Below are 27,767 nucleotides of genomic sequence, written 5' to 3' on the forward strand. Positions count from 1 at the left end.
TTGAACTTTTAATGGAGTTTAATTATTGTCGAAAGATGTTATAAAGGAAAACAGGAAAAATTAAGGGTATCAGCGCACAACTTGGGTTATTGGATCCCGATTTAGAAGCGGGATGAACTCACTAATATTATACATTTAAGTTTATCTTTTATCAAAATTGTAACCCATTTTTATGTTAAATTCATCCGTATTCCCAATGGGACCGAATCGGACCCCAAAACTGCACTTCCAGATTCCATAACTTGAGTTATTAAATCCCGATTTAGACGTTTTCCGAATTTCAAATGGCTTTCAGAATGGGAACCCAAAATCTGCCCTTCTAAATCCCATAACTTGAGTTATAGGATCCCGATTTAGACGTGGGATACCTCTATGAACTCGTAGTTGTATTCTCTTATATTCTACATTTAAATTTATCTATTACAGAAGGGTCCAAAATTTAACCCATTTTCATGTTACATTTTTCCGAATTTCAAATGGCTTTCAGAATAGAACCCCCAAAACTGCACTTCAAAATTTCATAACTTGGGTTATTGGATCCCGATTTAGACGTGGGATACCTCTATGAATTTGTTTTTGAGCTGTCTAATATTTTATATTACAATTTTTTTTTATTTGTAACCCATTTTTAAGATCGAATTTTTTGAATTTCCAATAACTAGATTCTATATCTTGAGTTTTTAGATCACGATTTAGAAGAGGGTTGCCTCTATAGTCCTGGAAAATAAAAAAATGTTGTCCATTGTTTTTTTTTAATATTTTAAAATTAATTAATAATTGTGTGTAGAGAGAAATCATAAAACAAATACTTACCACACCTCTTCAATAAGCAATCCAAAAAATTTTATTTCATTTTGTCATATTTAATATTTATTAATTAATTCGCTTCTCATAATCTTTATATATAGTATACATAATTGATAGTTTAAAAAAAAACTGTTTCATTATCAACTAACAAATTTGCTTTCCGTTCAAATTTCGTTATATATTAAATATATTTGTTTTTTTTTTTAAATTTTGTGTTTCTTTTTTGTTTCATACAAAATTCGTTAAAGTAATGGTAATAAAAAAAATTTGGAATTTTTTGTGGAAGTGTAAAATATAAGGTGATCGAATTTTCGTTTCCGTTTCCGACCGTTTTCATGATCAAATTTTGCCTAAACTAACTAGCTAAACTTAAAATAATATTTAGGTGTGTTGTGTGTGTGTGTGTGTGTGTGTGTGTGCTGAACTGATATTTATATATGTGTGTAATCATGTGTGAGTGAAAGTTTACTAGTTAAAAACTAAGTTTATGGAGGGAGAAGATTGAAACAGGGACTCATTCTTGCCAGGTTTCCATTTGCTCCCTCCGCCGTTCTCCTTCTTATTCCTCTTTGGAGGCTGTACAGCGGGCGGTGGGCGTGGCGCCGCAATGCACAGCCCCCGCATAAACCCTAAAGTACTATCCTTAAATCCGATTTGTCATTTCATCCTTATTTCCATTTAACCAACACCAAGCGATTGCACAAAAAACCCGTTGTTGCTTACAACAAATTAAAAGAAAAAAAAAAGCGTTAAGCTAAGTAAACAGAAATAATAATGCAGTTTAATGTTATGAAATAGAAATCAATCGTAATCAAATTCAAACTCAAATTCGAATCCAGATTCAAGAGTAATTTTATCTTAAACACCAAACTAAGGCTTACACAATATACCATCGGATATATGTTTATATATAGATATATAACTTTATGTTTTTTTTTTAGTGTTTGTTCATTTAAGATCAGTACAATTGGTGGTATTGCCTTAAAGCTAAGATTAATGTAAGTTATATATTCAAAGAACTATATTTTCGCAATCGATATTTCCAAAAGACGTTGGATATTGTTGGGCTTTGACTTCATTTATGAACAGCTTTAGTTTACGTTTCGTTTTTTTGTATGGATCCTAGCCTAGATTATTTGAATGTTTTGCCTCTTTGCAATGTGGTTTGTGATTAAGTAATAAATATTTATGCGTATGGTTGGGGGTGTCTAAATATGTTATCCTTGATCATTTTCCTTCGCTTTTTTTTTTGTTTTTTTTTTTAGTTTTGTTGAAGACAAATAAATGCAAACGTTTGCAGCTTGTTCGGTTGGTAGCTCTTAACATCTTACAGCTATATCTTTTTTATATATATTCTCTTGTAATATACCTATATTATAGTGATAATCCAAAATCATGTGTGTTGCTCAAAGCATCTTCAAAACATCGCTAACTTTTTGACTAAGCAGCGGTTTTCCAATAGAAAAAGTAATTACCATAAAACGAAAATTCAAGATTAACTATAAACAAAAGGGCTCTAGTTTCAAGTGAGAGAGATTTGCACAGCAAAGTAAAAGGGGTAACGCGATACCGATACAATAGCCTACTAGATATAATAACTAATCCTAGGGCTAGGCAAAAATATACATAATAAGCATAATCTCCAAAAATTCCGTATCCTCTGCAGGGGGGGAAAGGGCAGTTTTCAAAAAACTTCAAAGTCACAATATGTTGGATAACTTAAAAGGTTCACGTTCTTAAAACTAAAATCCAGCCACTAATTATGGACTGGCATGGGCAGCTGGCCGAGCAGATTGTTGGCAAACTGCGAGTTGGTGAACTTAAAGTGCCGCTTGTCGTAGAACTTGAGCAGCGCCGGCGAGAACGGATGGTTGTTCTTCAGGTGCAAGTAGTGAACCTCCGGTTCGCAGGTGGTGTGGCCGCACTCCTCGCACACGTACATCTGCAAAAGCAAATCACAGGTATTAGTTTTACATAGATTATGGGCTTAAAATTGGTTTTATCAGACACTAACCTTGGCCCTGCGCTCCTTGTAGGCGTACTGATGCTGCACGCTGTGCACCTTCTGGCAGTGCGACTCCAGGGAGCAGCGCTGCGTGAAGCTCTTCTCGCACAGGTTGCACTTGTACGGCCGGACGCCCGTGTGGGTGCGCGTGTGCCGCTTGAGGTCGAAGGTGTCGTTGAATCCCTTGCCGCAGAAGGTGCACAGATAGCGCTTGATGTCCGAGTGGCACTTCATGTGCCGATTGAGCAGTCGCTGCAGCGAAAAGGTCTTCATGCAGACACGGCAGACGAACTTATTGTTGCCGGAGGACGAGTCCTCGTTGGCTCCGCCGGATGATGAGCCCATGCAAAGGGCTTCCGCGGATCCGTGACTGCTGGCATTGCTGCTTGCACTGCTGTTGCTGTGGTGCTGATGCAGCTGCTGCTGCTGCTGTTGCTGCTGTAGGGATTGCTGCTGTTGCTGCTGCACCGATTGCTGCATACTCTGCTGTTGCTGCGGTGAACCTTGCTGCTGCTGCTGCTGTTGCTGCTGCTGCGAGTGGTGGCCATGCTTGCTGAGATCATCAATGCAATCGATGTTGCGTATTCGGTGATGGCCACCATGGGCATTCTCCACGGCCAGCGGGTTCTTAATGCCATGTCCGCCGTTCACAAACTCCAGCTGGAGATCTGGCGGCAAGCCCAACTGTTGAAAAAATCATAAAAGATTTATTAATGGGAGGTTACAACATTGGGGATTATTTTTCAGGGGATTCAACAAAACTAAAACAATCACAGACAAACACAAACAACAGGTTAAACAGACATGTTCGGGGTTAGCTCCTCGGAAGAATCGTCGGTAAATGTCAAGTGCGGATCTTAAATCCATCAAATTAACACCAATAACTTTTCAATGGACTGATGTGTCTCTCTCTTGCGTTTATGTTACATTGTAATCGAACATCTTAAATAGATAGTCAGTTATAAATGAACAAACTTTCAGAGTTTTATAGTGGTTTTCCAATACATATACTTTTACAAATAGTACTACATGCATCTTTTAAGCAAAAATTAAATGTTCAACAAGTTTTTTTAAAGATTATATTTAAACAAATGTACAATAATTTACGAAAAACCCTTGAGAATCTCAGTCCATAAAAGAGCATTTGATGGCTAATTTATTGGAGACCACCTCTGTCCCATTTCCGACTCCTCTTCCGCACTTACGCGCCGCTGCAAGACTTTGCTCTCATTCAAAACGGAAACGGTGGGCGATGGCGCCAGCAATCCCGCTGCAGTGGCCGCCGCCGCCGATGCCAACGAACGCAAGGTGGTGCGGTGCACCGTCTTGGTGGCCGGCACTTCTGGCGAGGATTTCAACGTGGATATCAACGTGATCATGGTCGAGCCATAGGCCACCGCCTTGGCCCGTCCACGCAGCTTTCTGCCCGATGATGCTGCTGGTGCTGGTGGTGGACCCGGGGTTTCCGGGGCTCCCACTGGTGTCTCCGCCTCCAAGGCCAACTCCTCAGTTGCTATCTCCGTCACTTCTGGCTTGACTTCAATGCATTGCTCTGGCTTGACCAGCACATCCACAGCCACCATCTCCACAAACTCAGTGTACCTGGTGGTCTTCATCAAGGTGATTTGTTTTCCCTGCTTTGGCTGCTGTGACTGGGTATTAGGCTGTTGATCTAATGGATTACTTACGCTTTGGATGAGTGGCTTGGTGTCCAGCAGGGCAGCTGCTGCTGCCGCGGCAGCATTTGCGTCCAAGAGCGGACTGTTGCTGCTGCCACCGCTGCTGTTGCTGCTGTTGGTGCCGCCGGAGCTGCTGCTGCTGCTCATCGGTCGCTGCAGGTGAGCGGCGGCGGCAGCAGCCGCAGCAGCAGCAGCCGCCGCCGCAGCAGCCGCAGCTGCTGCAGCCGTTGGCGAGGGCAGCGACATGTTGCTGTTGTCATGACCATGGCCATGATGATGCGAGTGGTGTGACTGTTGTTGCTGCTGTTGCTGGTGGTGGAAGTGATGTTGCTGCTGCTGCTGTTGCTGGTGATGTTGCTGCTGCTGCTGGGCATACATATTGTGCTGCTGGTAGGCAGCGGCATGTTGCTGCTGCTGTTGCTGCTGATGGTGCGACTGTTGCTGCTGGCTGAGCAATTGCTGCTGCTGCTGCGACATCATGGCAGCCTGCTGCTGATAGCCGCCATGCTGCGGCTGCTGTTGCATCATCAGGCCACGCGTGGCATGCTGATACGAAGGCGGTGGTTGCTGCTGCACACCATGTTGCTGCTGCTGTACATTGTGCTGCTGTTGCACATTGTGCTGCTGCTGTTGGACATTATGCTGCTGCTGCTGTTGTTGCTGCTGCACACTGTGCTGTTGGTGATGTGGATGCTGCTGCTGATTGCTGCTATTACGGGCCATGTTGTGGGTCAACTGCGTCAACAGATTCTCGTGCAGGGCATCCAGCTCGGATGTATTGGCATTGTGCTGCTCCACGGGCGTCACCGAATCCGGCGTCAGCGAGGGCGTGGACACCAGCTCAAAGTCCTGCCGCGGACTGGTGGACTCCTCATCGTCCACACAGCTCCGCTGCAGGAATGAGCTCAGGTCCACGGCATCGGACAGTTGCTCCAGCAGATGATCCGTCTGCGAACTCAACATCAGGGTGGCCGTAAACTGGAGAGGATCGACGGCACCGTTTGGACACTGACCCGAACTGGCCAAATCCGACATGATAGCATCCTCATAGGCGCTGGCATTGAACTGACCGGAACTGCCCATCGTTGCCTGGATTATGTTCTGCGCAAAGGTACCAATATCGATCTTCGCCTCATCGTACTCAATATCCGGCTCATCCTTCAGTATTATCCCGTAGGCTGAGGGATTGCCGCCGTAAAAGGGATGACCCATCATCGAAGGTTGACCACCATTGTTGTTGTTGTTATTATTGTTGTTGTTGTTGTGATGATGATGATGATGGTGATTATGGAATTTGGAATTGGAGTCGTTATAGTTAGAAACACCGGCGAAGTTCAATAGATTATTACCGTCGAGATTATTGTTTGGACCACCAACACTGCCACAATTGATGTAACCATTGCTGCCGCCGCCACCACCACCACTGTTTGCCGATGCTCCACCCGAGCCGGCTCCTCCAGCTCCGTTTCCAGAGCCACCTCCTCCTACTCCACCTGCTCCCCCAGAACCAGCTGACATTATGTACGCTGCCGCTGCGGCGTTTTGCAAGAAATTCGCTGGATTCCCGTTGAAATGCGAGTGATTGGCGCCGGGACTCTGGCCCGTATTATTGCTGGCCGTGCTCTGTTGGCCGCTCTTGAGGCTCTCGTAGAACGGAGGCAATGCCCCCGTTGGCGGTGAATTGGGTCCGTAGTTCCCTCGGCCGTCGCGACCGCCGCCCATGCCACCACCGCCTCCGGCACCGGATCCGGGTGAACCAGCACCGCTGCCCGAGTTCTGATTGCCACTGGATGAACCGCTACCGCTGTTCTGGCTGCCAAATCCGGAGGATTGAAAGCCCTGACCGGCGGCACCGCTAGAACTGCTACTATTGCGTCCGTGTCCGGCGGCAGCGGCCAAAATGCCAGGCAGCGAGCGCACCAAACGGGGATTTAGCCTTTGCGATTGGGCCAAGAGGACGCGGGCAGCCAAAATGGTACTCCTGCGTCGTGCTTCGCGCACCTGACGCGCTCTCTCCAGCCTCCGGGCGTTCAGCTCCTCATCGGAGTCGTACGAGGGGCTACGCCGCTTGGGCACGTGATAATCGATGGGCTCCTGTTGCTCCGGACCCAGTTGATCGAGGGGCGGCAAGAGGTATCCAGGCCGGCTGGCTTGCGGTGCCCTCTGGATCACCGAGCAGCGAACGGCGGGCGCCGGATCTCGCGGAGGCGGCGGACTGGGGCGCTGATCCGCTGGCGGCGGTGTGCTGCGCAGGCGCAGAGATATAGGCTTGATAACCGGCAATGGGGGCTTCTCGTCAACGATTAGCTTGCAGCCGCCATCCGAATCGGAATCGGAATCCGAGTCACTGTGCGGATGATTCGGTGGCGGTGGTGGTGAAGCTGGCGAGGATTGGGCGAGGGCGTTGGTAAGGGTTAAGGATAAATCCTTTGGCTCCTGGGGATACTCTTTGCGTTGGGCCTGAGTTAAGACAACGCCGGTATTATAGAAACGGGGGCGTGGCGCCTCTACGCCCACATCCACTTCGTCGTCCTCCTCCTCCTCCGCCTCTGCCTCGACCGCCACTTGCTTGTCCTCCTCTTTGCTTTCTTCTTCTGCAACGACTACCGTCGCTTCTTCTTCCCCTTCCACTCTCTTCTTTGCCTGCTCTTCTTCTTCTGTCTCTTCCTCTTCTTGCTGATTTTTTGGTATGCTTATTGGGGAATTTTCGATTGTGCAGTCTTTTGTGGCTAAAACGGAGGTGGTGGCTTTACTAGTGTTGACCAAGTTATCGCCCTTACCAGGCGCTATAGGGTTAACAATATTATTTTGTGCAGTTGCAGTAGTGGTGGTGGTGGTATGTGGTGTTAAACGCTGCAGCAATTCGGCTGCAAAGTTTTCTGTAAGAAAGAAAAAGAGTTCTAATTAATAACAGGTGGATAAAAATACTTAAGTAAACTTAGAAAGAAAATGAGAACTTTATAGAACTTTCGAGAGCAAGCTAAAGAAGCAACGGAAAATCAACGAAAATGAGAGCAATTAAGAGTTCAAACTTTTTTTTTCGATTTTTATGATCCGTTCGCCTGGGCGATTGCCATTTAACTGTAAAAAGGATTTTCTATCGAATCGCGATCCTCCTTTTGTCTCGCATTCGTCAAAAAGTATCGAAGTGTGTAACTGTAACTGGCACAGAGTTGTCTGGTGATCGAAAGATGGTGAAATATTAATTTTCAACAAATTTGTAAAAACGGAATTTAAAGTGGTTTAAATTAATATCATAAGTGCATTTAGCAGTGTTAGCTTAATAAAAATTATATGTAAAATATGTACCAATGTAAGTACATTTGTACATTTTCTAAGCTTTTTCCAAAAATGCTATCTTTCTTCTTCTTTTTCTCTCTCCCTTTTCTCACGCTTTTCTGAAAGCGTCCTCTGTCGTTCATTTCTCAAACTGCCATTTTCAAAGGCGTCGTTTTCTGCTGCTATTTATTATTTATCGACAATTAAATCAATTGCGATCGGTTAATTATGCCGATTCGCCAATTGCAAGTGCAAGTGCAAAGACAAAACGGGCAAAGACAAGGTTAGCCGCTAAAAGCCGTCTTGGCTTTAAATCAAAACAAGTGCAGCAAAGCCAAAAGCAAGTAAAAAAAAAAACACCAACAACATTGCAAAGTGGTAAGTTATTGTTGTTGTTCCGATCAAGATCAAGGCTTTTTGTTTATGTACAATGTGTGTTTGATAGCGTGGGTGTGTGTATGTGTGTGTGTGTTGTTCTTGTTTTTCTAGGCCCTTTGCGAGTGTGTAATTGCATGTGTATGCACATGAGTGTGCAATTACACGAATGTGTGCAATTACAAATGCCAATCACGCATTCGCTATCTCGCTCTGTTGGTCATGGCCAACATTCGCAGTCGCTGCGCAGTCGACGCCGCATAAATTCTAACTGTCAAATGCGCACACATGCATGCACATGTGTCAGCTTACTTTTCATACATACGTATGTATGTACATATATTCGATTATTTTGTTTTAAGGATCTAAAAAATTATTAAAATTTAAAGAAAAAATAATACAACATTTAACAAGACTTTAAAATAAGAGAAATGTTATTTATATTTTCGTTCGTTAATTTATAAACTCGAAAATAGCATTAGAGTTAGTTAGTTAGTCTTAAATCAAACCAGTGTCATAAGACTTTTAATACTAAAAAGTTTGTAGTACCAACTTGATTTTTGAAATTACTGTGTTTTTTAATAGCATAAAAATGCATTCCAAATAAACCAAAAATTATAAAAAAAAGTATATTTTTTACCACTGTTAAGTACAAAATAATTGATCGATTGCCTTGCCGATTTAACGCATTTCCCCCACCCCCGCCCGCAAAATGCCATTTATGTTTTTTAATGGGTTAATAGACGTACAACGCCCACATTCTACACGCCCACTCTCTACATTTTACACGAGTTCTACATGTTACAAGTTTTAGTTGATCGCTGGCCGTGTGTGTGTGTGTGTGTGAGTTCGCATTGCCATAGTTGTAATTTATTTTATTGTGTTAAGGTCAAGGCGAGTTGTAAAATGTTTATAATTACACAAGCACACATAGAAAACATGTTTGAGCTTGAGTTTTTTCAAGTTGAAAATGAAATGCTAAAAAGGCGGCAAATGTTATTGTTTTTGCGTGTTTTTTTATATTTTTTTATCATTTTTGTGTGTTGCTGCCATGAGGAAATGAATTTCAATTGAAGTTGTATTGTACAATAAAAAAAATAAAACAAAGCACAAACATTGACCTCGAGCCAACAGCAATTAAAACAAAGTGAGAAATAAAAAAAAAAAAGGAAAAACACTAAAACAATTAGAATTTTTCTAGCTAAACAGAGATGGCAACAATTGGTGATTACCTTAGAATCTTTATCTCCATCTCGCTCTCGCAAACGCTACAGAGTTCAATGTACGTTTTATCCTTTACCGTAAATCGATTTACATACTCGCGCCGTCCCTTTCGCACTCGAGTGTGTGTGCTTGAACTTTTCAATTTAAATTTTATGCCCCACTGAAATCGGCGGCTTCCACCGATTTCGTCTAGCGCGAAATGCGTCGTAAAATCACACAAAAAAAAATGACAAAAATAAAGAAATAAAAAGTGAGCAAAAAATGATATGGCAAATACGCAAGGCGTAGAAAAGGTACGAGTTCAAATAAAAAGAAAAATAACTTTGTGTGTACTTGTACACTGTACAAAATTTAAATATTTTCTTAAAAATGTTATATTTTTGGAATTTTATTTATTAATTTTATTTGTATGTGTAACTACCCTTTTCTAAATATTCCTAAAGGAATTTAAAAAATGATCTAATTTCTATGGAATACATTTTTTTTTTATTATGCTACCACTTATTTTTTGTCCGTGTACTTTACTATACTATGTATATGTAAATTGTGCATGACAATGCCGACAAAGCAATGCTTTTCGATCCGAACCGTTGAAGTTGTCGTATAGAATTCGTAATACATTTTTTTTCTGTATTTTTCGCGCCCACTACGTACAAATGGATTTTTTTTACGGGTTTGTCGCCTGCTAATTGGGTAGATGAACCCAGGTTTTCAGTATTCTGCGGGAATTTCCAGTTGATTTAAATGAAGTAGTCCCTTAAAGTGGGAGGGGATTTAGTTCCTAGTTTTGAGATACTGTTTCTGAATTATGTATTTCGGAATATTGTATTTGTGTTTACTTTTTAGGGAAGTATTTACAAGATGTATGTTTAATTTTAATTTCTATGCGGGTGTCACCAGAGTAAGATGGCAATAACCTGTACTTTCCTTATAAAGATATAACCCTTTGGGCCATGGGCGTTCAACTTGTTGTCAATGGAAAATTACGAAAAAAATTCAGAATGAAATTATAAGTTATAGAAAAACAAGATATAATAGTTCTCTAAATTATAATATTATAATAGGTTTTTTAAGAAAGTTATATAATTCTAGTTTTCTGAAGAGAAAGAGAGGGATGATGTGTGAGAAAGAAAGATGGCGATGTTAGTCAAATTCCAAACGCATTCTGAGCTTATCGCATATTGAATTCCAGGCATGCACGGCAATTCGATGACGGCACACACCCACACACACCACACACACACCGCACCCACCTGCCTCCCCCAAAAGGGGAGGTGGCTAAAAAGCCAGCCTTGTTTTATATTTTATTTTTTGTTGTTGCTCTTTTTTTCGAGTGGTTCTGTGTGTCTAATTGCAAATGCCAAACACGTTGACAGAGGCGGCAACGTTTTCCAAGCAGCTCTGCCCATAAACAAATCTATATAAGTATAAATATCTATCTATATATATATATATAAGCTAGCTAAACAATGAGTAGATCCAGAGCCAACATCTTGGATTCATTATGTTATTCATAATAATAACGCTGATCATCTAGCTGCAGCATATATTGACCTCAATATTAACAACATGCACCAGGTGCTGTTCTCTTGATTAGCTATTGTTCAAACATTTAGTAATGATGGAATCTGCCAGATAATTGCTATAGTTTATGGCGCAAAAAAAGAAGAGTCCATATAATCTGTAAATCTCTGATAAAAATGTAATTAGTTTTGCATATAAATTGAAGATTGATTTTTTTGAAAGAGGTTTTCTAAGCAGGAATGTTTGTTTTTTCTTAGGATTAGAAATATGAAGCAATTGGCCCATGAACCTTTGACCAATCTGCGGCTGATGACCCACTTTAAATACGCATCGATCCAACCCAGCAGCCACCCATCGAAACTTTTGCTTTCGCAAAGCTAAAAAACGATTGCAACTGTCGAACGGAATTTAATAGAGCATGAAACTCGATAAAAAAACGTTGACAAATGAGAAAAAAACACAGAATGTTGACTTAAAAATGAGATGGAAATAAATGCGAGAGTGGCTGGAAGTGTCATCGATTAGCCGACAGACAGCTAATCAATTCCCTGGTTAACTGACAAGTGCGTGTTCTGTTCCTTTTCAAATGTCCAGCAAAAAAAAAAACGAATTTTAAAAATAAGAATAGAATAGCAGATGCAGAACCCTTGTCAAGAAAAAAGGGTGAAATAATGCCAAAGGAAGCGCAGGAAGGAGCTTCCTGTGATCCTGCCAAATTGATGAATGCATCCGTTTGAAGGAAGAGGAAGTTCGAGCTTCTAACAGGTGCTTTTTGTCCTGTTTCGGGTCCTTTTCCCCCAACCTTTGCCCGTTTTTTTTTTTCATATGTGTTCTTTTATTTTTCGCTGACCAAATGACCTAATGTCCGCGCGCTTCCCCTACAAATTATGTAGTGTAGTGTAAAAGCCTAAACAGCGAACCCTTTTCATTTTTTGCTTCCAGCCGATCCTGGCAGCATTTAGCAATTCTAATGCCAAAAGGACCCAAGTGTTGTGCCAACCCATTTGCAACACGATCCGATCCGATCGGATATTGTTTTTTTTTATGGCTCTCTCTCTTTTTTTTTTTGTTTGTGTGCCTGTATCACAAGATCAAGATCGCAGACCCTCGGGACAGTCTATAAATTTATGGGCTCCTTTTCTCGCTCCCCAAATGAATTTGTCTCTAACGCCCAATTTGGCTTTTGGGTTTATTTTTTTTTTTTTTTAGGGTTTTTTTCTCCTGGGTTTCTTCCGCTTCAGCTGCTGTTGTTGATAGTTCGATTTCTAAGGGCTTCCAAGGTCTTTATTAGGCCCTTCCGTCTCGGGTTACCCACTCATTTCATTCCGCTGGCCGCAAAACTTAAAATGCATTAAGTGCCATGCAATTAAGTTTTATCGATCCTCGAAAATCTGCCCATCGCGATTGCCGCTTTGTTATATATTTATAAACATGACCTGTTGTGTCCGCTCCACATATGTATTAAGTATATGAATTATAAATTGCCGACGCGTTAACAAAATAATTTCGTTTAACTTAATTACATTTTTCATGCGCTTGCTTGGGCGATGGGTTCTTTTGGGTATTTTTGATCATATTTTTGGGGGTTTTACCAGTTTGGCGCTTAAGTCTTTTGTTTCGGGATTTTTTTTTAAATTGGTTCGGTTAAGCTTCATAATAATACATTATATTTTTGTATTATTTTGGGATTTTATTGTTGTTAATAGGTATTAAGTTTGTTTCCTAAGTCTTTTGTTTATTTTGGGTATCACATTATAATTGCTTTTGCAAAAATTATAGCTAAATTTCTTAAATAGTATTTTGGTATTATCCATTCTATCCAATGTTTTTAAAAATGTTTCCCCCTACCCTCAAAACATATAGTGTATGTTTCTCCTGCTTCGTTTTCAAGGTCGAAATTGCAACGAATTATGGCCGCTGCTAAATGTTGGTTAAGCATTTAATGTTTTAGTGTGTGAGATATCGCTGTTCGTCATCATCAGCGTTGGCAACCACTCAGGGCCTCCGACTTGAAGCGTCTTAAATTGCAAACCACATGGATATGGTCCGAGTGCGAAGTGTGTTTTATTTGTTGGTGTGTTTCTACACAGAACAAAAATATGCAAAAGAATGCCAAGGAAATGTACCAATTAATACACACAAAAATAGATATAGTTGAGACCATTTAACTATTATATTGATCAATTTAACCTATATGTTTTTTTGTGGGTATGCCTAAGTCGAATTTTCCAAGTAGTGCAGTTTTTCTTTGTGTTCTTAGCTTTTATCCAGGATGTTCTATACAAATTTTTGTGGTTGATAATATTATTGTTCATGTTTTGCATTCAGAATATTTTCAACTATTTTTTTACGTGTAGCCTACACAGCTACAAACAAGCTGTGCTGACATGTGCTACGTTTTGTGCAGCTGCTAATTACAGTTGCTTTTATTTATACGCTGCCAGTATGCGCTGCTGTTCTAATGCAGCTTTTATGTATTTTTCAATTTGTTGTTAGCTGTTTTGTTTTTATTTTTGGTATTAATGTCAATGCTAACCTTGCTCTCTTTCATTTGACTCGTTTACATTGCAATTTGTGCTGTTATGTAGTCGCTTAGACTTGAACTAAATGTGACATTGACAAATGCCAAATATGCTGCGCAAACAGATGGGCAAACAGGTGATTAAACTGGTCAGAAAATTCGGAAAGTGGGTCTAAAACGGTCAATTAAACTAGGAATTTATGGCAAAATGGAGTATCTTATCGAAGATAGATATATAGATTTTATAACAAAAATAAATAATTAAAATAGATATTTATATAGAAAAAAATACCTTATAAAGGATCGATTTATAGATTTCATAACTTTAATATTTAGTTGATAATAAATATTAACTAAAGTAATTTTATATTACACAACCTTGTAATATTTACACATTTCCCTTTCAATAACGTAGCCATCCCCAACTAAAACCCCACTTGACCACATTTAACCCAACTTTACAAACAAATCGAGGACGCACTAAACAAAAGTGCAACAAACTGTTTAACAATAATAATGAAAAAGAAGCTAAAACAAAAAATATGTTTGTTTGCACACTCGCTAGCTATCTTCCTTTGTTTTTTTTTTGGTTGTTTGTACATTTGAATGGGGCAAAGTTTTAACGCAATTGCGTTAAATGATTTGTAAGCCAATGCGGCAAAAAAAAAAAAAACGAAAAAAATAGAGGAGGCTGCACCCTGTTGTTTTTGTTGTCACTGTAAAATGTTAATGAGGCAGGCACGAACTGTGAACGGAAAATCGCTTTTCAGTTCTATGTATATATACACTGGTCGGCATATGTATTTTGACAAAATAAAAGTTAAGTATACTCATAACTTGAATATACTTCTTGTAAACTATAGGCATCAATGGAAAGGTAATTTCAATGCCGTTTGAATGATACAATACATTTCTTTACCCATTCAGTACTTATTGAAAAGGACGAATTTGTGTAAATCAACTTTGAAATTTTTTTTTAAAACTTTTTTCCTCGTCTTGAAAACTTAAATTTTTTGATGCAAAAAGTTTCTTCAAACAAAAAAAATAGTAACTGCAAAAAGAATTTTTCAAAAATCATTTTTCTTATATTTTTTATGATTTTTTGAAGGTGACAATGTCGGAAAAAATTTGTATGAAAAAGACAAAAATATGGCTCAAATGCCTGTTTTTAAGCATTTTCAAAAATTCATAAAAAATATAAGAAAAATGATTTTTGAAAAATTCTTTTTGCAGTTACTATTTTTTTTGTTTGAAGAAACTTTTTGCATCAAAAAATTTAAGTTTTCAAGTCGAGGAAAAAAGTTTTAAAAAAAAATTTCAAAGTTGATTTACACAAATTCGTCCTTTTCAATAAGTACTGAATGGGTAAAGAAATGTATTGTATCATTCAAACGGCATTGAAATTACCTTTCCATTGATGCCTATAGTTTACAAGAAGTATATTCAAGTTATGAGTATACTTAACTTTTATTTTGTCAAAATACTTATGCCGACCACTGTACATATATGCCTAGAAATACGTGTATCTATTTTTTTGAACAAATCTTGGGGTAATCAGTATTCTCTTTTGAGAGTGTTGAGTAGAATAAAAATTAGACAGATGCGGTTTTAAAAAATATTTTTAAATCTTAGCGGTAGAAAATTATTAAACTTTCTTATTGAAGTTATTATGTGTACCCAACATTTTTATAATGAGAATAAGCTTATTTTTAATTTTTTGGTATAATAAGCTTACCATATCACCTGAAATATTTTATAGAATTCTTGCAAGTGCCTTAGTATTTTTAAATTTGAAACATTTATGACTAAAACCCATAGATATTCATAAAAAGTAGAGCATAAGTCATATGTGGCTCTATTGACTGTAACAATTAGCACATGCACATGGTCAGCCTTCGATGCTGTTTTGGTTTTTGTTTCGATTTTTTTTTTCAGTTAGTCAGTCCATTATTTAGTCCGTCCGTCAGTCAAACAGTTGTTCAATTCAAGCGACTGCAATTGCATGGTTTTAGTAGCTATTTAGCATGCTTCTTTGTGCAACTGACACACACACAAATGAGACACAAAATTTAGGTCAACGCATATAATATATTCATTCTAAAAACGCTTCTCAATTGGCAACTGTTCGTTCGTGTGAGTTCTGTCTATATCAATATTTATATTTGTATTGGTCAGTTCCACAACAGAGTGGCAACAAAAAAAAAATAGAGGAAAAAATAGCAAACATTTAGTTGACAAACTCATTTGCAGCGTATGAATATAATGACTAGAGAACAAAAAAAAAACAAAAAAGCGAAACAGCCTAACGGAAATTCATCAAATACAATACAGAGAGGTCCAATAAAGTCGTTGATATATTGTATGAGCGTAAAATGTACTGAGTAATCAGTCAAGTAACTAGCTCTTTCAGGGGTTCACTTTAGCCTTCGAAACAGGTGGCTTTTAATTAATTGCAGGCACTTGTTAATGAGACAAGTGATGAACCTTTTAGGAAACTAGTTTCGGGATCACTTTACCTTTATATTCCGCTTAATTAAGCGATGTGTTTTTCCTTAAGCCTGTTTTTTTTCGGCAGGGATATATTGTTAAGTTTATTTTTAATTTCAAGCTGGTTGACCTCATTATATTTATTTTGGAACTTCATAACCAAATAACCTTCATTTTAATTATTTTTTAAAGGAAATTATATCGGTTTAAGATTTTTTTTGGGTTTGGTAATGAGAAACAAAAAACTTTATGTTCTTGTTACCTAATCCAAAATCGATTTGAAATTAGTTTAAATAGCAAGAAACCTTTTGATAATGCTAGAAGTGAATTATTTCAAAAATATTAATTTATTTAGAAAAAAATAAAAATGATTTTTAAAGATTCCTGGTAAAATCAAACCAGTTACACATTGAATTTAAAAAGTTCTTTATATTTTGAACCTTCGAGTTTTTCTTAATTTCTGTGTATTTCCCACCTTCCTGATTTTATTTTTACCCCATTTTTTCAACCGCATCTGGTTGACCTTGCCATACCGTTATATAGGCCCCCGATTACAACATAATATCATCATCTGATCATCTGTCAACGGCAACAAGCACGTTGAAATTTTAGCAAAGGCAACTAAACAAAGGCATCAACAAAAAAAAAAAAATCAATAATGATGATGAGCACCGACGAACGACTTGCTCAACTCTTGCTCTCAATATCTCAATATTTATTGCTAAACGCGAACGGAGAGTGAAAAACCAAGAGAAGCGCTTCTCTGGCTTGTTTTAACTGTAAACATATAACAAAACTTTTTTTTTTTTTTTTTGTTTTTGCTTTCCAGGAGTTGGGTGACCCACATTTGCATACAGAAAAATCGAAACCGAAACAAGTTAAGGGGGAAAAACAACAGCAACGTGAGATTATGTTAAGCAAACACCCACTTACAACACTTCTCTGCATCTTCTCCCCCATTTTTTTTCGGATTTTTTGTCTTTTTCGGATTTTGTTACAAATATGAAATTATGCGTATAAATTTTATTTTGGGTCTGAAAAAATGAAATGAGCCAAAACCGCAACAAAAAAAAAAAGTGGTTGTTGTTGCTGCTGCTGTAAATGCCGCTCTGTTCATTATGACGTAACTGCTGCTGTGATTACGGACCCGGTGTTAATACAGTTAAAGCGGCCTAACCTTGAAAACCGGTAGATTTTTTTCTTTATTTGGTTTTATTTATTTTTTATTCAATATCATGTGTGTCCCACTGTTGTGTGTGTGTGTGTGTGCATATCATTTATTACTTGGCTTTTATTTATAGTTTTGTTGTTGTTCTTGTTGGCTCGTTGCATTATTATTATTACTATTATTACTTTAAGTATTATTTGATTTTTGTTTGTTGGTATTTTTCACTTGCACTTTAACATCAAACAAAAGACTTAGGCAACGAACTTGATATTGAAATATTTTGACATTTGTCAATAAATCGTTATGTGAGTGAGCGAGTTGCCTATAAATAACCATTTTATGTATGGTAATTGAATTTCTATAAACTTAGTAAGGTTTTTAAATCAGCACCTCAAATATAAAAAAAATATAAATAAATAAAAAAAAAAATTTGTTCCTAAATATTGAACCTAGAATACCTCTTCCTATATAAAAGCACCACAAATTCCACTAAATTATCAAACAAACAACAGGTACTATTTAATTCATATTGCTACCCACTTGAAACCGATAATAATAATAATATGTGGGTGCGATAAAGATGCATTTGCAGAGTGGAACAGAGAGCAAAAAGAGCGATCATCGCATATGGCATCTCAACAAAAAGTTGCATACGAATATAAAAAAGATACAAAAACAAAACAAACATGCAGGCATGCATTACATACATAAAGATATGTATATATATATACAGACAGATACATAAGTCTTTTCAGGTCAGGGTTGACTTGTGACTGACTAAATGAATGAATGAATGACTGCATGAAACTGCATTTAGCTCTGCGATTGTCTCTCTTTTCCTCGCACGACTAACTAAAGCATTGACAACTCGTACTATATAGTAGTCGTAAGGCCCCTCTCAATCCCCCGATATCTGCCCTCCCGATCCGCGATATACCATATGCGTTAAGCACATTGCATTGGAGGCTGAGGCTGCGGCTGAGGCTGCACCTCTGAACTGGTTTTTTCCCCAGCTTTCGGCTTGACAAACGCAGCCATTGACAAACTTATCAAGCTCACACTCAGTTGCTCATATATTTATATACAACCTATGTATCCATATATATATATATAAAGCGAACGTACATATATAGATCTTCTCCTTTTTTTTTTTTTTGGCAGATATGTGAAATTTTATCGACATCGCTTAAAAGAAATTTCATCAGAGACACAAAACCTTTGTCTCATTCGGAAATTGTGCAATTTACGCAGCTCATCTGCCGCAAGCCGAAAGTATCACCAAATAGCCCCCCATTATTCAATTATGCTCGAAAACAACCTATAGATTTGTGAAATTTCTCGGCCATTCCGTTTCGTTTTTGTAGTTTTAACCGGAGAGATTTGCATAAAATTGAAATTTGTGTGTCGATTTTAATGGCTGCAAAATGTGGTCACCGTATTTCGCATTTTCGGGGAAATGGAAATTCAGGTTATACACTTTTTTTTAAGATATAATACAAACAAGATTGATCAAAATTCCTTTCTAAATTCGGTTTATAAAGATTTTATTAGCTTAACTTTGCAAAAATTCGCACAATTTGTTACTAGTATTTTATTTTCCCTTTCAAAGATCTTTGGAATTTTTTTTAAATTATGCCAAACTCAATTAAATTGAATCCAAGAGACCTTAAGGCGGAAATTAATTTGCATACAATCAATAAATAAATCATGTTTTTCCTACAAGGGTTTGTAGCTTAAAGTCGACCATTCAAAGCCCATTAGTGCAAAATGTTAACTATTTAAGCCAGATTTAATTAGAAATCATGTTAGATAAATTCGCACACTTGAAAATGATATGCCATTGGAATATATCTATATAGTTACCTATTGAATTACACCCCCAACTCTCCTCATCATCATTTGTGTTTTTTTGCACATGTTTATTTTCGGTTAGAGCAAATAAAAAACCGTTTCGCTGCCTCTCGCGCCTTTTGTGGTTTTTGGCCGGGCCGAAACGTGTTTTTTTTTTTTTTGTCGATCTTCTGCCAACAAAAACGCAAATATTTCACAAAAAAAACAGTTAACTTTTTGTTTTTGCTGTTAACATCAAACGAGAATGAAAACGAGTTCTATATTAATTGTGGCCTGTGCTTTTGCTGCTTTGATTACAAATGTTATAAAAACGTGTTTAAAACAATAAAGAAAAAAATCGAGAAAAAAGAATTAAAAATACACAAAAATATATCAAACGAAACAAGTTTCCCCGTTTCGGCTGCATAAAAGTTGATAATAATAATGTTTTTTTTTTCCAAAAATTATAAGAAATTCGCAGCTGAAGCGATTTACAAGTTATTGACACTTGTGCGATTGCAGCAAAAAGAAAAGAAACAATCAAAAATAATAATAAAATTAAAAGTGAGACGAAAATTGCAAATATTTTTGGCAGTTTATTTGTTTTGTCTGCGGTTCTGATGAGTCGATTTTATAATGGAAAAAATCCAGATCTTGAACGGGAAAAAAGCATATATAAAACTGCATAAATATGAAATATTTCAGGTATTTATGTAGGCATTTGAAAATATATTTTTGGAATTTTTATTTTTATTTTAGCATATTTAAAATACTATTTAATCGAATTTTATTTAAATTTCTACACATTTTTTTAGACGTAAATGCTTAATGGCTTGTGGGTTTTATTTTGAAGAATTGTTCTTATTGTTTATTTTTTCGTTGGGTGTTTTTTTTCACTCCTTCAAGTAGTCAACTTCCATTGATCTTATCATTGCCTATCCATATCAAAAGGTAATTCAATTAGAAATAGTTGCAGCCCATGGAAAAATAATGCATTTTCATGGATGGGAAGAACAAAGGGAGATAGATAGATGTATGGCAGAGGGAGTGGGAGGGGGAGGGGGAGAGGGCGACAGGGACAAAGACAAAGAAAATACACGCACCATCATCATCATCATTATTGCGCTGATCATTGCTCATGATCAGGAATATATATATATATATATGTGTATATATCTTTCCGCTGCCTTTCCTTCTTTCTTCGTTCTTTTGTTCTTCTTCTTCAACGCTCCTTCTTATTCATCTTGTTCTTCTTCAACTGCATACCAAAAAGAGGCAAAGGAAACACACAAAAAAAAAGAAAAACACCCAGCAAAGGCGAACAAAAAAAACTTGCTTCCTTTTTTTTCAAATGTATATTCTACGTTCTTTTTGCTCTCTTCTTCTTTTGCTCGCGCTGCTGCTGCTTCTTCTTCTCGCTTGGCAGCACTTGAGACCTGTTTTTTTTAAGTCTCTCCCTCTCTCTCGCTCTCTCTTTCTCCCTGTGTTTCTCTCCCCCGTTTCCTTTGTGCTGTGTGTTCTTGTTTGTTGATTCACTGCACAAATAAATCTCGGCTTTGAAATGTTATCGAGGTGTGCAGGATTCGAATTCTCCACTGCTTGCCCTTTTTCGCCTTCCTCTCTCTCTCTCTCTCTCTTCTTTCCGATTGTCAAATATCGTTTTTGGTTGCGAGATTAAAAAAAACCCTCAGCACAGGTAGATCCACACACACACCCATACATAGTGCATTGTTTTATCAGTCTTTCAGCAGGTAAAACTAATGCCAAAAAAGTTATATACACACATACATACATATAAGGGAAAAGGAAAAAGGAAAAGAAAAAACAAACGAGGCAAAAAAGAACGCATTTTTACTGCCTATTGGAGAAATCAAGTTCGCTGCCTCAGTCTTTCGATTACAAGTGACTAAGGCATCGAAAATGGGGTTGCCAAAAATGTTTGGAAAAATAATATACATAAGCAAAAAAAATCTATAAATTTTCTTAAATTATTTCTAAAATATGTAAATTAGAAATTTAATGTTTATTAATCCCTTATAGGAATATAATTGCTGTTTTAATTTTTTCCAATAGGCATGTGTTTTAAATTGTTTTGTGACTCTTTTTATCGTTTATCTTAGGCATTTTATTAGCTATTATTTTTTTATTTATTGGCTAACTTCCCTGTTTAATATGATTTAATGTTCTTTCTTGTATTTTCAATAAGAGTTGGTAAGTACCAACCATTTTTTCTATTTTTTATATACCTCCATGGGTTTTGAAATAATATTTCTCTTTAAAGCTTTACCATAATGGTTAAAATTTAACTAGAGCTACATATGTTTCGCATTCCTTAAGAGCCAAGAACATTTACATAGCCCATACAGTTTTTATTATTAAACGAGAAGAGGGTTACCAATATGAGGCTTGATTAATCAATGCAGAAAGGTTTCTCATCAGTTCATATTCCATTTACATATGTTTAATCAAGTGGAGATGCCCATCTCAAATTCCAATTAGTTGAAGATCTGAGAGTGAATCGGTGAATCTGCTGGGGGATCAAGCGCTTAATTGAATAAACAATAGAATTGATTTGATTTCCAAAGAAAATCTCAGCGCCCGAGCACTCGCACTGGCACTATGAAGTAATGGGTTTTGGGGTTTTGTTTTCTTTTTCTTTTTGCATTTACCATTTACCTCATTTACCACTTGACTTTTGCTTTTGACTCGTCGTCGTCTGTATTTTTCTTGAGTTTTTGAGACGGTGAGTGTTGTTTGCCGAGGGTTCGCTGAACTTGTCTCTGGAGAAGGGTCGCGAGGTCTTTAAGGGAACCTTTCGCTAACTTCCGCTCGAGGATTGCAACATCTGCGTGTAAGCAGTGTGTTTGCAATTGTACTTGCAGTTCTAACAGCTGCAGAATTTGCATGGATCGCTCTCCATTTTTTCTGTTTCTTTTTTTTTTTTTGGAAATTTCTTTATCATTCGATCGGTCGATCAATGAATTTCCTTTCGGTTATTTATTGACTTTTACTAGCGGGGCTAAAAGGAGAAATTGGCGGCATAAAGAGATCGCTGGCTGGAGATAGGGCAAAATGTAACAGGAAGTTATGCTCATAACTTCCAGCTGTGTAGGGCTACAAAGAAACTAGGAGGAATTCTTGCCTCTTGCCCATATATGCATGAAGTTCAGTTTTCAGTTTGGTTTTCTCGGGCATCTTTGCCTCGCTTTTTTTTTTTTTTTGCAATGTTCATCTCCTCTCCAAGGCCCTTTAGCATTTCACAAGCTCAAGTTCTTTTGCCTTTTCTGCTGGCTCCTCTGGTGGGTTTCTTCTCCCCAAGTCTTCATTTCGACTGGTTCTACAAGTTTTATTATGGCCGGTTGCCTTGACTTTGCTTAGGCCAAATGGCAGACGACGTGCCTACAATGCACCCCACACCCAACGTCCTCATCCTCCTTTTCCTTTTCCTTTTTCCTCCTCCCCAACTGAACTTGGCTCCCATGATCATCATCATGATGATCATTTTAGTCATTGTGTGTAGTTGGAACTTTAGCGCAAGTCTAGGCTGCAAAACCAAACACAAAAAAAAACAACAGAAATAAAAGAGTTCTTTTTCTGCTCCACACTCTTTTCGCTTCTTTGGGGTTTGGCTTTGGCTTCGGCTCTTCATCTTGTGGCAAAACTTGTACTTTTGCCTGGTCGAGAGGAGATTTTTGTTGTGTTGCTTGCTTAGCTGTCTTTTAGTACTTTGTACTTTGCTAGTTATATAATTTTTTTTCTTTCGTTCTTGCCTCGGTTTGGTGTATGAGTGTGCGCTCAAGTGTGTGAAGTTCTTGGCCATGGGCACAGCCCACTAGAGGCAAGAAAAACACGAACCGTAAGCGGTAATTGAACAAAAAGTGAGCAGGCAGTGTGACCAGAGGGCTTTTTGAAATCAGAGCAGCAAGGGGATAGAAAAAGTGTAAGGGACTAACGCCTAACTAAATACAAAACTTATCAAGTCAGGAGGTTTATAACGTATAGTTCTAGAACAGTAATGTTTACAAAATATAATCAAAGGTGATCTAAAGGTCTCCAAAGTAGTTATTAAAGCGAAACCATCTTGAGATCTTTTATATCAATACTTATCTAAGCTTTGCTATAAGATACACCAAGAAGTCCAATAAGTTCTTCATAAAGACAGCTATTAATCAAAACTACTTCCCGTAAGCAGTTTATAACATCAACTATTATAAAATCATTTTTGCAATTTTCCTTCGAGTACATAAGGTTTTGAAACGATTTCCCTTCAAATAGCTTCTATTACAATATCCGCAGAAATCATAAAAATTATACAGCGGAAGCGTTCATAATACATTTTTAAGTGGTTAGGCGATAGAGAAGACGAAGGTAACTTGGGCGGCGAAAAAGCGGGAGGAACCAAGAACGCAACGTGTTATTTAATTTAATAAATGTATATAACACTTTACGCGCTCCGTGGAAATAATAAGTATATAAATATATATAAGCTATAACCATGAAAAATAATGCCCGTGTAAGGGGGCAAAATTATGAGGCTGCGTGTGAGAGACGATTCTGTTGAAATGAAGCCGAGCTATGGTTGGAAATAAATATAGATATAATTAAGGCCATACAAAGGGCAGTTAAAAGAGCTTAGAAATAGAAGACTTGAGCGAAAAACGCTGAAAGAACGAAGAACGAAATTCACTTTTAAATAAAATCGAAACGAACTTAATTAATAAAACCCGCTCAAAAAGCGAAGAAAGTTCTTCTCGCCTAATCATTTATGAAAATTTAAAACCTTTAACCTAAGACCACCGCCTAAGTCGAAAATCGAAATGACTTAATAAGCATGCTGGGCGATTATATAACAAAAAACAGAAACGGCTAACAAAATAAATAAAAAGAAAACTGAAAAGAGAACAGAGACTGGAGAACTTTGGGCTTTTGGCCAAAAAGTAAATGAAACGAAATAAAAACGCTTACGAAATTCAATGAAAGTGATTGATGTCGAAGTAAAACTCCTAGCTCCGCTTGGGAGAATGGAAGATAGACAGTTCAGATATAGATACAAAGATACAAAGATACTCTGGGGACGAGTTCGTCATGGTGTGGGCGAAAAAAAAAAACAAAACACAAGAAAGCAACAAAAGCTGCCCAAAAGTGAAGCTTGAAGTTTGAAAAGATTTCCAGGCAATAGATTGCCGATTTGCCAACGGCGAAAAAAAGACTGACTGACAGATTTGTAGCAATTATTTATCTGAGTAAATTAGAATTCTTTGCTTTGTTCTTTGACTTATTTTTCCACAAAAAAATTCCAAACTATTAAGCAGAACGCATATATGTACATATATATGGTTTTTAGAACATTAATGTCGTTGTTGCCAAAACAAATAAATAAAGTTAAAGACAACGGAAATTTGAATGTTTATTGATATGTGAAATTAGTTAAAACTGGTGGTAAAAATAAATGGAGGACAAAGAAAGACATTTGTTATAAAAACAAAAAAGGTTTGGTATCAACAGTATATCTTTGAAAAAAAAGAGAAAATTATGTTTATATCTTATGAAGATATATTGAAGAGTTATACGGTCTTATATTTTGGAAGTTAATGTTGTAAAATATGACATTTAGAACTTAGTTAGAAGTTTGCGTTTTTAAGAACAATTGCAAACAAATGTTAAATATTACCTATTCTAAGAAAGTTCTATAAATTGAGTCAAGGAAGTTCTGGGACTTTTTGCAGGAATTCTAAACTTACCATTTTGAACTTGGCCCGTGGCGCGTTCGACTTCCAATTCTGCAGGATATTGTGATTGATTGGGGCTTGCATTTTGATTGAGGCTTTGATTGAGCTGATCGAGACTGTGGCGCGATTGTCCGAAGTAGTGGCGACGGTGGTGGAATCTTTTGCGAGTGAGGCTCAGCGGCTGTTGATCCGCATCGGGCACCTGTCCGAGCACCTGTTGTTGCCCTTGACCTTGCGGTTCCGGCGGCGGTGGTTGGGCGGTGGGCGTGGGCGAGGGGGCGCTGCCACTCCCACTCGGACTCGGACTGAGGGGCGGCACCAGGCGCTCATCATCCTGATTTTTGTGCTGCAGCAAGTTCTGCGATTCAAGCAAACGCTGTTGCTGCTGATGCAGGCGATTTTTGATCAGGAAAATCTTCGGCATGATGGATTATCGGATGATTGGCGATTGACGAATGACGATTAACGATAAACGGTTAGCGATTTTCGATCGATCAAACGAAACGCGACGGCGACATGCGACGAATTTAAGGAGGCGGCGTATTTTTTTTTATTTTGATTTTGGTTTTAATGGGTGGACGAGGGACAGTCACAGTGAGTCCGAAATAAACAAAACACTAATCCAATTGTGTGTGTATGTTTGTTCGCCGCTCGTCCACTGTGGTAAAAAAAAAAAAAATTGTTTAATTTCAGTTTTGATTTTGTCATGAGCCGAGCTCAAGTCAACTTTTGTTTGGCCCTCTTCATGTCTATTGCCAGTTTTTCGGTTTTCTAAGTCAAAATAGTCAATTGGAAATTTTGGTTTTTATTTGGTGGTTCGCTTTTTGATTGTATATTATTTTTGTTCTGAGCACTTGAGAAAAAATGTTTTTAAAAATATTGCCTTTCAGCAGGGTTTTTTGAGTTTTCGAAATTCTTTTTTAACAAACTGTGTTTTTTTTCCACAGTTTCCAAAAAAATCTTGTTGAGAAATTGATGTTTTTCTCCAGTTATTTTGGGTTCTCAAACACTTTTTAGGTTCTTGATTTTTAGTTTTCGGGACACTTGTAAAAAATATTACTTAAAAAAAATTTGTTTGTGTTTTGTTTTGATGTTTTTTTTTTTTAAATATCATATATTGTATGATGCACAACACTGTGTTTTCGTATTTGAATATTGTATATTTGATGTGTGTTTTGTGGTTTGCTTTGGTTTTTGGGTTTCGCCCAGGTGAGTTGAAGCGAAAACACGTGCATTCACAACGCCGGCTCGCCACTTACTGTATTCGAGGTAGTCAGTTAGGCCAAACCAAAGTCAACCGATCGATCTCGCCGCTACAACAAACTCAGTTAGACGGCGAATTTAAAACACCGTAAGTCGAGAGAGCAAGCGACACACAGAGAGAGAGAGCGAAACTTCGCTTTCGTATGAGTCAGAAAATAACGAGATATTCGCCGCTACTCAGGTGAGAAAAAAGCGGCGAAACGGCGAAGCGAGCGCACCTGTGTGAGAGAGAGTGAGAGTGTTTTGTGTGCGTTGCTGCTGCCTTTGCCTTTGCCTCTGCCTCATTTCGCTCACATAACGTTTCTCATGCAGTTTCTCGCTCTCTCCATCCCTCTCTCTGTCCCTCTCTTTCTTGCCTCAGAGTCAAGGTAGTGATCATAATGATGATCACGATCATGATCAAGATTCTTCGCCTTGGCCATTTGCCGGTTGAGATGGTTTTTACTCGATCCGGAGAGCTGTACTTATTGTACTTAGAGTTTGGGTTGATCGGAAAACTAATTTGAGATTTGGAATAATAATTTCTTAAAGTCAAATTTCTGGATTCTTCAGGATAGACTTATAAAGTATTATATATGGCTTCTTGGCTTGAACTATTTTTTTTAAATTTTATAATGAATGTTTTCATTTTAGTAATTCGTAATCATTCAAACTAATAAATACTAATACAAATTAGGCTTCAGGATTTAAGATAATACAAGGCAAATATTAAAACCGATATTGCAGATTTTCTTATAGATTCTACAATAAAAGACCCTTAGGATACGATAGGAAAATGTTGTTTGCGTGATACTTTGCGGAAGAGAAAATTAATATAATAAGCTATATTTGAGGTATTTAATAAAATAATTATTGAGCAAATAAATTTATATATTATTCAGCAGTATGGTTTTAAAATAATTTATTAGAAAATATCTCTTATTTAATGTATCCGCTTAGTGAAATGAGTTAGGAACCCATTTTCCGAAAGCTGACAGTTTAGTTCAAAAATTTCGGCAAGTTCGTGTCCTATGTCTTTTGATTTTCGCTTTAAAAATGCAAGGAACGAAAATATTAAAAATCTGTCAAGGAGGTGGGCAAATATAATGATTCCAATGGTTTGTTTTAAATGGCCCTTGAAGAGTTTCATCATTATTATCCCTGTGTGAGTGTATCTTTGTATATCCAAGAGAAGAGAAGCGCGGTAAATACAATAAGAAGAAATAACGAGCCGAATAAGAAGAAGCAACAGCGGCAAGTAAAATGGAAAAAAAAGTACCCATATAAGCGAAATTAAACGGCAAAATAGTTGGCAACGCAGGCATTTCTCGCTCTCAGGTGTGCGTCTTGCTCTCTCGCTCTCTCTTTCACCTGCCCTCTCTTTTCCTTGATCCCTGTGCCTGGGTGTATCTGTGTGAGAGAACGCCGAAGATCGCTTAGAATGCGCTTAGAATGGCAAATAAGATTGAAAGACAGAGAGGGATGGAGAGATAGTGAGGCAACGAGAGCGGCTGGCCTAGCTCCATCTCTTTCTAGCACGCACAGGTGCGCTGCCAACGGATAACTAACGTTATTTCACACACACACACACATCCAGAGCAAGTGATGTAAGCGACGGCGAATTCAGAGCGTCGCACACCTGTGTGGCACACACACACACGCACACACTAGCGCACGCATATTCTCTTCTGCGGCGACGTAACAAATTTACAGCTAACTTTGAGCTGGTGTGCGGCGAAAAGGTGAGAGAGAGAGAGAGAGAGCAATGTGCCGAAGGTAAAAACGAAGACGAGCTCATAGCCGAAACTGAAAACGAAGCCTCTTTCGCAGGTGAGAGAGGTACACACGAAATAAATATTGCCATATTTCTGATCAAATCGAATTGATATTATTAAGA

At 37.9% G+C, this 27,767-nt stretch overlaps 1 protein-coding gene and 1 long non-coding RNA gene across 11 annotated transcripts in view; one reads left to right on the forward strand and one right to left on the reverse strand.

Annotated features, from left to right (window-relative positions):
- Positions 1 to 1,736: 1,736 nt before the first annotated feature.
- LOC119557319 (transcriptional regulator ovo) lies at positions 1,737 to 25,870 on the reverse strand. 7 transcript variants are annotated; one of them, XM_037870039.1, is made up of 5 exons: positions 24,641 to 25,870; positions 5,841 to 7,370; positions 4,018 to 5,669; positions 2,822 to 3,496; positions 1,737 to 2,749 (listed from the first exon to the last, which is right to left on the reverse strand). In XM_037870039.1, exons 1-5 carry the CDS (start codon positions 25,050 to 25,052, stop codon positions 2,564 to 2,566), a joined length of 4,455 nt encoding a protein of 1,484 aa, XP_037725967.1. In that variant the 5' UTR covers positions 25,053 to 25,870; the 3' UTR covers positions 1,737 to 2,563. The 7 variants fall into 7 exon arrangements, with proteins under 7 accessions (XP_037725967.1, XP_037725966.1, XP_037725965.1 ...); XM_037870038.1 differs by having other exon boundaries at positions 4,018 to 4,446; positions 4,501 to 7,370; XM_037870037.1 differs by having other exon boundaries at positions 4,018 to 4,455; positions 4,501 to 7,370.
- Positions 7,364 to 27,767, forward strand: part of LOC119557323 — a 130,636-nt gene continuing 110,232 nt past the window's right edge. Inside the window, exons 1-2 of one of the 4 annotated variants that reach the window (XR_005220065.1) lie at positions 7,487 to 7,804; positions 7,937 to 8,148. This is a non-coding gene — a long non-coding RNA (uncharacterized LOC119557323). Of the gene's footprint in view, positions 8,149 to 27,767 lie in introns of all 4 variants that reach the window. The other 3 variants (XR_005220067.1, XR_005220066.1, XR_005220064.1) reach the window with 3 other exon arrangements.

The sequence above is a fragment of the Drosophila subpulchrella genome, chromosome X (genome assembly GCF_014743375.2).
Source record: "Drosophila subpulchrella strain 33 F10 #4 breed RU33 chromosome X, RU_Dsub_v1.1 Primary Assembly, whole genome shotgun sequence".
Classification (NCBI taxonomy): Eukaryota; Metazoa; Arthropoda; class Insecta; order Diptera; family Drosophilidae; genus Drosophila; species Drosophila subpulchrella.